Source organism: Staurois parvus, unplaced genomic scaffold (assembly GCF_062004578.1).
Source record: "Staurois parvus isolate SC_StPar_1 unplaced genomic scaffold, SC_StPar_1.0 ptg000394l, whole genome shotgun sequence".
In the NCBI taxonomy this organism is placed as follows: Eukaryota; Metazoa; Chordata; class Amphibia; order Anura; family Ranidae; genus Staurois; species Staurois parvus.
In genome coordinates, this window is record NW_028318190.1 from 8,015,922 (window position 1) to 8,027,557 (window position 11,636).

Sequence of the window (11,636 nt, forward strand, 5' to 3'; positions counted from 1 at the left end):
ATGCCCATAGTCTCTGACCATTTCCTGTAGCATGTCTTTAGCTTCATATTTACTAAGGCTGGTGGTATTCCTTGTTTCCTCACTTGACTCGTGACCTATAACATGCCTACTTTACAAGAACACCTGCAACTTTCTAGGCAACACTCATTCTTGCAAGTCTTTGGTCTGCAATGGACAGAAAGACCACTTGCTTCATATTGTCGGACTGGAATGGGTTACGCGCTGTACGTGACGTAAGGATGTACCGCCCCAATTGCGGCGTGCATTGCGTCTGACGTAAACCTCGATTGGCTTGGCGGCAATATGGCGGCTTCTGAGGCCGGTGGCTCGTCTCTTTCGGCGGAAGATGCGTTTTCTACGTTTTATACCGAGGTGACGTAACCGCAGCTTTAGGAGAGACATTGAGGGGGTGGGGCGCTCATCTTCCAGCTGACGAATGAACCGTGTGAGCGGGAATCTCAGTGTGGGACCATGTTATAGTCTCTGAACACACCATTCTGAGGTGATTGTGTGCCAGGGGTCCTAGGAATGACTTATGAAAGAAAAGTAGTGAGGTGCTATGTTCTAAGCCCAGTAGCCTATCTCCCTGTGTGTAGCTGTCCCTTCTTCAGTTTTCTTTCCTGGTTTGCTGTATAGATCATACTATATACTAAACCAATGTGTGAGTGTGTATATATATATATATATATATATATATACATACAAATGTACTATTTAAAGTGGAATTCCGAGCAGAAGTAGATCCAATAGCCATGATCTCCCCAATGATGAAGACTATAGTGTCTGTTTTATTAGGGGGTGTAGTACAGACTAATCCCTCACCCCAGGGTCCTACACCAGCTGTTAGGCTCTCTAGAGCCCCAGTGTGGGTGGGCACTGCTGGGACTGTTAGTCCTGTGTTATATATGATGAGGGTGGGCAGCAATAAGACCGGTCAAAGACTAAAATAGAGAGGAACTTTAGGGCTATGTCAGAGGATGGCATACACTATATTGCCAAAAGTATTGGGACACTCCTCCAAATCATTGGATTCAGGTGTTCCAGTCACCTCCATGGCCACAGGTGTATAAAATCAAGCACCTAGGCATGCAGACTGCTTCTACAAACATTTGTGAAAGAATGAGTCGCTCTCAGGAGCTCAGTGACTCCAAGCGTGGAACTGTGATAGGTTGTCACCTGTGCAATAAGTCCATCCCTGAAATTTCCTTGCTACTAAATATTCCACAGTCAACTGTTAGTGGTATTATAACAAAGTGGAAGCAACTGGAAACAACAACTCAGCCAGGAAGTGGTAGGCCATGTAAAATGACAGAGCGGGGTCAGCACATGCTGAAGCGCACAGTGCACAGAAGTCGCCATCTGTCTGCAGATTCAATAGCTAAAGACCTCCAAACTTCATGTGGCCTTCAGATTAGCACAACAACAGTGTGTAGAGAGCTTCATGAAATGGGTTTCCATGGCTGAGCAGCTGCATCCAAGCCTTACATCATCAAGTGCAATGCAAAGTGTCGCCGCCACTGGACTCTAAGCATCTCTCACACTTCTCTGTCTGGCAATCTGATGGACGTGTCTGGATTTGGTGGTTGCCAGGAGAACGGTATTTGCCTGACTGCATTGTGCCAAGTGTAAAGTTTGGTGGAGGAGGGATTATGGTGTGGGGTTTTTTCAGGGGTTGGGCTTGGCCCTTTAGTTCCAGGGAAGGGAACCCTTAAGGTATCGGCATACTGAGACATTTTGGACAATTTCATGTTCCCAACTTTGTGGGAACAGTTTGGAGATAGACCCTTCCAGTTCCAACATGAGTGCAGTGCACAAAGCGAGGTCCATAAAGACATGGATGAGGGAGTTTGGGGTGGAGGAACTTGACTGCCCTGCATAGAGTCCTGACCTCAACCTGTTAGAACACCTTTGGGATGAATTAGAGCGGAGACTGAGAGCCAGGCCTTCTTGTCCAACATCAGTGCCTGACCTCACATATGTACTTCTGGAAGAATGGTCAAACATTCCCATAGATACACTCCTAAATCTTGTGGACAGCCTTCCCAGAAGAGTTGAAGCTGTTTAGCTGCAAATTGTGGGCCAACTCAACATTGAACCTTATGGACTAAGACTGGGATGCCATTAAAGTTCATGTGTGTGTTTAAAGGTAGGCATCCCAATACGTTTGGCAATATAGTGTATTTGCAAGTAATTTTTTTGCTAAGGAAATCAGTTCTATGCAAACATTGAGGCCTTGTTCACATGGGGCCTACTATAATGTATGCCTGTGTGAGGGCTGTGTTTGCCCACACAGGGATACACAGGAATTCCGTACATCCCTGTGCAGGTAGGTATTCATGTCACTTGGGACGCAGCAGTTGCACAGACAATCACTTCTCCCAATTTGACATCTGTGCAGGTCCTTGAATGCAGACAGTGTGAACTCCAGAACACGCACCCACACATATATTAACCAATTCAATACCGGCAATTTTACACCTTCCTGCCCAGGCCAGTTTTCAGGTTTCAGCGCTCTCACATTTTGAATGACAATTGCACGGTCATACAACATTGTACTCAAACTAAAATTTTATCATTTTCTTCAAACAACTAGAGCTTTCTTTTGGTGGTATTTAATCACCGCTGGGGTTTTTATTTTTTGCTAAATTAACAAAAAAAGACCAAAAATTTGGAAATTAACAAAAAAAGACCAAAAATTTGGAAAAAAAAAAGTTTCTTTGTTTCTGTTATAAAAGTTTGCAAATAAATAATTCTTCATAAATTTAGGCCGAGATGTATTCTGCTACATGTCTTTTGGTGAAAATAACCCAAATTAGGATGTATTTTTTAGTTTGTAGGAAAGTTAGGAAGAGTTCACAAACTATGGTATAGATCTGATTATTGATCAATCCTGAAGTACTGACAGCCAATCTAATTTCTTGAGGTCCAAGAATGTCAGAACAGTACAGATATCCCCCAAATGACCCGTTTTTGCAGAGTAGACAGTCCAACGTACTTCATAAGAGGCATGGCGAGTTTTTTGAAGTTGTATTTTTTTTGTCATTTTTCGGAAAATGAAAAAAATTAGTTTCACTATTTTTTTTACATATTGTCACCAGTGCAGTACAGCGTTATCATATAACTGGCATGGCGGTGATCAGGGACACTGGTGACAGTATGAAAAAAAAAAAATATATATATATATATATATATATATATATATATATATTTATTATTATTTTTATTATTTTTTTTTTAATTAATTTTTCTTTCATATCTCACTATGACCAAAGTAGTACAATGTTACCATAGTAACATTGTACTACTTTGGGGAAGTGATCAGTATTTTTTATTTTTTTTACACAATTTGCTTATAGCAAAGAATTACTTTGCTATAAGCAAGCATTTACCTGAATGACATCGATTCATTCAAGGTTTTTTTTTTTTTTGTGCTTATCTGTGATTTGGCCACAGCTAATCACATGACATGTGCATGTGATTAGCTGTGACCATTCACAGCTAGACACTAGTATACAATGGATGGCATGAATGAAGCCATCCATTGTATACAACTGTCATGTGACCTGCTGTGATTGGTCACAGCAGGTCACATGGTACCCGCAACGGGGCCGATACTCAGATCTGTCATCGGCCGTGTCCGAGGTACACGGCCGGTGCCAGATCGCGCTGCTCTGCAGGAGCGCAATCTGCGCATGTGCGGGAGGACGCCATATGGCATCCACCCGAAACACTGATGACATTTGCCGCCCGCCATAGGGCAGGCGGCAAATGGTTAAATTGGGAGCAGTGGCTGCATCCCAATTTCACTTTAATGATGATACATGGAATGCTTGTGCATCTCCGTGTGGTTAAACTCAGCCCTCACACAGGTGTACTCTGTAGTACGTGTATTTACCCACACGGAGATGCACAGGCATTCCAAGCATCATCATTCATTTGAGTTGGGATGCAGCTGCTGCTCCCAATTTAATATCCGTGTGGGTGCGTGTCCTGCAGTTCACGCTGTCTGCATTCCAGGAATGTGAACGAGGCCTTACTAGTTTTACCGCAGTCCTACAGACTGGTCAGCAGTTAAGTTTATGCATAATTTCATACAGTGATATACTCATCGCGGATAATCACCCTGCGCTCACTTCACTGGCTTGGCTGCGAAATGCCAAAGAGAAGAGATTTGTAGCAAAGGACACCAGCCTAATTAGAAAGTACTAGTTTAAGTGCTTTTTTTTTTTTTTTTTTTTTTTTTTTTTCTCGACAGCACAATTGTAAATGGCGGACTGGTGAACTGTTATGTACTATTCCAGTTTATAAATGCTGCTGTAGAAACAGCCCTCAGGCAGCCATTGATCCACTGGATGGCTGTGAATTAAGTCTTCCTTAGATGGTTCAGTTCATAAGGGTAGTGTACTGAGCTGATCCAAGGTTCTCTGTAGAATATAAGCAATCACATACTACTGTTTGCATCGTTGTTCCCTTCATTCATCTTACAACACAGAAAGGAGAGAAATCTTAGTAGTCTATGAATGGGAAAGAGTTAGCAGTATTTGCTGATCCATTCATTCAGTTTCACTCACTGTGCAATCATTTTAGTAACCCTTTCACCACTCCCTTATTTCTACCTTGACTTTGATTCTGTATATTAACCCTCTTGTAGCCTGCACATTAACTCCTTTATCTCCAGCCTTCTTTTGTATGTGACCTGTACATTAACCACTTCCTGTCCAGACACTTTTACCCCCTTCCTGTCCAGGGCAATTTTCAGCGCTATCACACTTTGAATAACAATTGCGCGGTCATGCAACACTGTACCCATATGAATTTGTTACCATTTTTTTGAGACAGATAAAGCTTTATTTTGGTGGTATTTATTCACCGCTGGGATTTTTATTTTTTTGCTATGTAAATGAAAAAGTCCAAAAATTTTGAAAAAAAGTGTTTTTCTTATAAAATTTTGCAAATAAATAATCTTTCATCATAAATCTTGGCCAAAATGTATTCCGTTATATTTTTAGTAAAAAAAAAGCCAAATTAGGTTATAACCAAAAATTATAATTTTGAAACTTTTTTTTGTACATTTTTATTTTATTTTTTTATATATTTTTTTTTTTTTTACACATACTGTCACCCTAGCAGTACAGTGTCACCATGGTGACACTGTATTACTTGGGGGTGATAAAGATTTTTTTTTTTACAGTGATTGCTTTTACACCCATATAGGATGTAAAAGCAATCATTTCTCTTTCTCTCTGTCTGCATTCTTGAGAAATACTGAGTGAGCTGTGATTGGTCACAGCTTGTTACATGGTACAAGGCTGTTGTGAATAGCCTTGTACCATGTGACCTCTGTGATCATTCACAGATTTCACACGTAGTAAGCAATGATGTCACAAGTGACATCTTGCTTACTACTTTGCATGTGATCACTGATTGGCCAATCAGTGATCACATGATTGGGACCTCGTACAGAGGTCCCGTCCGACCGGTGTTTCACTGTGTCCGGAGGACACAGCGGGCACCAGATCGCGGTGCTGCGCGCTCCCAGGGAACGCGCACAGCTAGAAAAGGGGGGTGCCGTTTATGAACGGCAACCCGCCCCTGGAGTGCCACCGCCCTGCCGTTTATAAACAGCAGGCGGACGGCAAGCGGTTAAAGAGGTAGAAAACTGCCTGGAAAAAACAAAAAGATGGGCCCCTCTGTGGGTTTAGGTCATAATGTATTAATATGTACCGCATACTAGAACATTAAGACAGACTTACCTGTACACAGAGCCTTCCAGCGCTGCACTGTTATGGCTCCCCAGCACCACCATTTTCACCTGGTCTTCTTTCTGGGTTCCCGTGCTCTGGCCATATGAATGACCAGAACCGTTATGACTTTACTCCCACGCATGCATACGGAAACCATTGGCTGCAGCAATGAGTTTTGAAAGTCCGGAACACTATGCCGTCCCTTCAGAGCACATGCTTCAGTGATGTCACTGGCTACATGCTGTGTGAATATCTCCTAAACTGTGCATGTTTCGGAGATATTCACTCTACCTACAGGTAAGCCTCATTATAGGCTTACCTGAAGGTACAACTTACAAAGTGAACTTCCACTTTAACCCCCTCACGCCCTGATCCCTGTGTGTATGACCCGTATGCGCTGTAGCTAGTGCATCATTATCAAGTTCTTTGTTTTAACCTCTCAATGCCAGCATGTTTTTTCACTCCCAAAACAGGCAAAAACACCTTGAGTTGTTTACTTTTCAAAATGGAGTAATTGTAGGGGTGTTCATACTGTTCTAGTTTTTAATGTTCCTTCTATAGTTACAAACAAAAACCTAATTTTTATTAAATACCACCAAAAGAGCTCTGTTTTCAAAAAATGATGTAAGATTAGATTAACCCTTTCGCTGCCAGGCCCTGCACTGCACTTTTAATCACTTGCCCTCCAGAGGATATACCCCCCTTCCTGACCAGGCCACTTTTTGCGATACAGCGCTGCGTTATTTTAACAATTGCGTGGTCATGCAAACCTGTACATAAATTAAATTTATGTTCTTTTTTTCCCACAAATAGAGCTTACTTTTGGTGGTATTTGATCACCTCTGCATTTTTATTTTTTTGCACTATAAACAAAAAAAGTACGACAAAAAAAAAAAAAAATTTTTTTTGCTATAAAACCTATCCAATAAAAAAATTAAAATCAAATTTCTTCATAAATTTAGGCCAAAATGTATTCTGATACATGTCTTTGCTGAAAAAAAAAAAGCCCAATACGTGTAAATTGATTGGTTTACGTGAAAGTTATAGCGTCTACAAATGGCGGTATATATACTGGAATTTTTTCTTTTATTCTAGCAATGGTGGCGATCAACGACTTGTAGCGGTACTGCGGCAGGAACTGACTAACTGCCACTGACATCCCCAGTGTGACGGGAGTCACTTTGGGTGGGGGGCCCATGGAACCCAGCTCCCTTTAGAGAGGTGGGGAGACCCCTGTCTCGGCTCCCCATATCCCTATTATGTGTAAGTCACCCTGTGCCTGTTGGGGTACAGGGTGATCTGTCCTAATATTGGGGTGGGGGGGGTTGTTTGTTTAATGTCATGTGGTTGCATCCCATGTTCTGTTGTGCCTCTTGGTTGGGAGCAAACTATTATGGGATGTATGTGTTTGTGTATTAGCTTAATGGGGGGTGTTTCCAGCAGCCCTCCCTCTTGATGAGACTGTCTGCTGATGTGAAGTTTGAATACCTGTGTGTCTCTTGTAGATTGCCCCGCCCTGCGTCATTATGCAGGGAGGGGGGATTGCCCCCTGAGTGTATAAAAAGCCAGTTCGAGTTTCAAATAAAGAGTTCCATGTTCAGACTGACTGGTGTCGTCTAGTCTTGTTTGGCCGGCTGTGGTCGGTGTCCGGACGGGGAAGCGGTACTAAAATGGAAGTTCCCAAGTGCAGACTGGGTCGGTTCCATTACACCCAGTGAGACTAATACAGTGATTGGTGCTAATAGAAAGCAGTGACACTGTACTAATGACACTGGGCAGGAAGGGGTTAACTTTTGGGCGATCAAAGGGTTAACTGCTGTGTGTGTGTTTTGTTGTGTTTTACTAGGGAGGCATGCTGTTTTGTATCTTTCTGCTGTGCAGAGAGATACAAAACAGCATGTCCATGCTAACGGGAGAGACCTGTGTTGTTGACATCCCTAGCTGCCAATAGTGGTGCTCCCTACCCGGAAATGCAAATCGCTTATATATACATGATTTTGCACAGCCCTGCAGCAGTACTTCTGCTAATGGGGAGGCGGGCAAGCGGTTAAACTCAGCTGGCTGGATAATTTTTGCAAATTTTCCATTGCTTTTTTTTTTCCCCCTTACAGCTTTCAGAGTTTGTAAAAGACCCGTCTCCCCCCCCCCCCCCCCCCCCCCAACCATATATTTTCTGAAAGCACATGACCAGAAGAATAAAAAGCAGGTGCTACTGATTTTTAAGGCCTTGTGATATTTGTGCGAATGTTTATCAAAACACTATTTTTGATAAAAATACACTTAAACCGTTAGTGTATAAAAATACAGCAAATTTTACAAAATTCCTACTAGATATAAAAACTTAAATGGCAACTATTTGTACATTTTGAATTGCACCTTTTTGCGAAATGATGAAAATCAAATGTTTGGAAAAATGTAAGTATCCAAATTTATCAAAATCTGAAGGTTTTAATTTTTCACTTACAGCTTTCAAAGTTTGGAAAAGGCTCCCCAAACCATATATTTTCTGAAAGCACATGACCAGTAGAATACAAAGAAGGGTCTACTGATTTTTAAGATCACACAATATTTGTGCAAATGTTTATCAAATGTCTATTTTCACAAAAAAAACACTAATATCCCTATTTGCATTCACAAACACAACATAACTTAAACTTTTGCTAAATTCCCAATAAGGCCTCATTCGCATGGGGTATACTAAAGCGTACACCCATGGAGGTCTGTGTTTGTCTACAAGGGAATGCACAGGTGTTGTGTGCATCCCTGTGCAGGCAGTCCTATTTGTGACTGTGCAGGTGTTGGTGTATGGCCCCAGATGCAGACAGTGTTCAGGGACATGCACCCACATGTTGGTCAACTTGGGAACAGTGGCTGTGTCCATGCATTCCAATTGATATGAATGGGACTGCCTATACATGAATGCACAGAACACTTGTGCATTCCTGTGCAAATGCTGTGTCTTAATCAATTGGATGGGCTGCATGGGGATGCACAGAACACCTGTGCATCCCTGTGCAGTTAAACATGGCCTCACTGTAGTATGACCCATGTGAACGAAGCCTTAGGCCTTGTCTACACTTGCAGTGGGGGGGGGGGGTAGCAAAAATGCACAGTTGAGCTGCGTTTCTGTTGTCCGCCAACTACCCCATAAGTTGCAATAGGCAGCAGAGGGGGGTGTTTAACCTTCAGTACGGGCATTTCTGGCACGTTTTGTTCACAGCTAACAATCAGTTTTTTTTTCTGGCGTATAAGATGACCCCCTACTTCTCCTGTTAAAATATAGGGTTTGGGCTATACTCGCCGTATAAGACTACCCCTCTTCCAACGCACACCAAATAAAAATTAAAAAACATCAGATTTGATTTCAATACGGTATGGTATTTCAGTATGGTAATTCAATGATGGGGCGCGATTCCTCGCTCTGACACCAATGATGGGGCACGATTCCTCGCTCTGACACCAATGATGGGGCACGATTCCTCGCTCTGACACCAATGATGGGGCACGATTCCTCGCTCTGACACCAATGATGGGGCACGATTCCTCGCTCTGACACCAATGATGGGGCACGATTCCTCGCTCTGACACCAATGATGGGGCACGATTCCTCGCTCTGACACCAATGATGGGGCACGATTCCTCGCTCTGACACCAATGATGGGGCACGATTCCTCGCTCTGACACCAATGATGGGGCACCATCATTAGTATCAGTGTGTGAAGAATAGTGTCCCATCATTAGTGTCAGTGGGAGGAATAGTACTCCATCAGTGTCAGTGGGAGGAATAGTGCCCCCACATTGGTGTCAGTGGGAGGAATAGTGCCCCCACATTGGTGTCAGTGGGAGGAATAGTGCCCCCACATTGGTGTCAGTGGGAGGAATAGTGCCCCCACATTGGTGTCAGTGGGAGGAATAGTGCCCCCACATTGGTGTCAGTGGGAGGAATAGTGCCCCCACATTGGTGTCAGTGGGAGGAATAGTGCCCCCACATTGGTGTCAGTGGGAGGAATAGTGCCCCCACATTGGTGTCAGTGGGAGGAATAGTGCCCCCACATTGGTGTCAGTGGGAGGAATAGTGCCCCCACATTGGTGTCAGTGGGAGGAATAGTGCCCCCACATTGGTGTCAGTGGGAGGAATAGTGCCCCCACATTGGTGTCAGTGGGAGGAATAGTGCCCCCACATTGGTGTCAGTGGGAGGAATAGTGCCCCCACATTGGTGTCAGTGGGGGAAGGAATAGTGTTCCATCGTTGGTGTCAGTTGGGGGGGGAGGAATAGTGCCCCATTGTTGGTGTCAGTGGGAGGAATAATGCTCCATCATTAGTATCAGTGACACCAATGATGGGGCACTATTTCTTCCACTGACACCAATGACACTTGCTGACCCCTGTTCCAGCATGGTGCTGCTGCAGCCAGCATACGTGGTTGCAGCAGCACCATCTGCACGGCACACTTACCGGCCACTCCCTCACTCGATTTTTGCGGGGCCGCTCAGCTCCGCCTCCTCGCCGGTGATTGGCCGCCTGTGTGCCTTTCCTGAGCTACAGTTCTGGCACCCAATCACCAGTGAGGAGGCGGAGCCGAGCGAACATCGAGCTGCCGAACTGAATGAAGGAGCAGCCGCGCTTTCTGGACTGGATCGTCGTGGGACTGGGACCAGAGCCAGGTAAGAAACAGCAGCCCCCTGCCCGCCTCTGTACTTAGTGTCCCTTCTGTTGGAAGGGGGGGGGCGGCACTGCGCCCCCCCCCCCTCCTAAAAAGTGCCGCCCTGACACCGGCTCGGAAGTGTCAGCACGCCGTATACCGGTGTATAAGACGACCCCCGACTTTTGATAAGATTTTCATGGGTTAAAAAGTCATCTTATACGCCGGAAAATACGGTATATATATTTTTTTTAAACCGAGGCTCTAGAGAATAAATTGGTGGGTTTTGAAATTTTTTTATGTCACACGGTATTTGCGCAGTGGTTTTACAAATGCAATTTTATCTCTCTAACAGGGACAGAGACAATTTAAACTGATAAGCGTTCTAATCACTCTCCACTACACTTTAATATTTCTACAATATTACAATAACCAGAGCAAAACAATGAGTTAAGTAGTGAGTGCTACTGTGGTAAATATTAACATGACTTGATCTCTCAACAAACAGGAAACCGTGTGTTGGTTGAAAAGTGACATTTTGGCTTCAGCCTAGTACGCACAGGCCGAATGTCAAACGTCATTTGGCCGTGTGTACGGCAGCCAGTCCAACGAAGGGGCATGACCGATAGGCTCCCAATCAGTGCTCTCAGTCGATGGCTGCGAATGCTGACCATAGTGTTCTGCCCGGGGTCCGTTCCCCCTATCAGAACACATTAGCACAGCAGGGGAGATCTCTGTACTAAGATCAGATAGTTAGTACAACGTCTCCTCTTGAGCTGTCAGTTTTGTTTGTTTTTTGTTTTGTTTTTTTCCCATTTATCCTGCGGTTTCGAATGAAAAAAAATTAGTAATGCGTAAAAGACTTTAGGAAGGGGGGAGAGCCTTAGCACCAGCTTCCCTTAGAGGAAAACTGCAATCAGTGTAGAAAATTTCCCACTGCAGATTGCTTCATCCATGTGGTAAATTGGAGGTGGCACTGCAAATGTAAGATTGTTGACTTATCTGACCATAACCAGTTGCATTCTTTTGACTAACTAGAATATTTTGTGACTAAAGCATATTTTTTTGATTTACGATGCCACATGTTGAGAACATTGACTGAAGCTGGGTACACACTGGCCGAAAATCGTCTGGCTCTTGCTGAATTTTCGGTTGGTGTGGACAGCTGTCTGTCCAACAGAAGCAGGTCTGACCTGCTTTTGTTGAAGGAGCTTGCTGGAAAACCAGCATTTGATCATTGCTTGCAGCC

General features: G+C 43.8%; 1 protein-coding gene across 2 annotated transcripts in view; it reads left to right on the forward strand.

Annotated features, from left to right (window-relative positions):
• Nucleotides 1-249: 249 nt before the first annotated feature.
• Nucleotides 250-11,636, forward strand: part of DNAJC8 (DnaJ heat shock protein family (Hsp40) member C8) — a 52,524-nt gene continuing 41,137 nt past the window's right edge. For both annotated transcript variants that reach the window (XM_089686311.1, XM_089686312.1), the window contains exon 1: nt 250-372. In XM_089686311.1, coding sequence (XP_089542437.1) covers nt 304-372 — 69 coding nt within the window. In that variant the 5' untranslated portion in view covers nt 250-303. The remainder of the gene's footprint in view (nt 373-11,636) is intronic.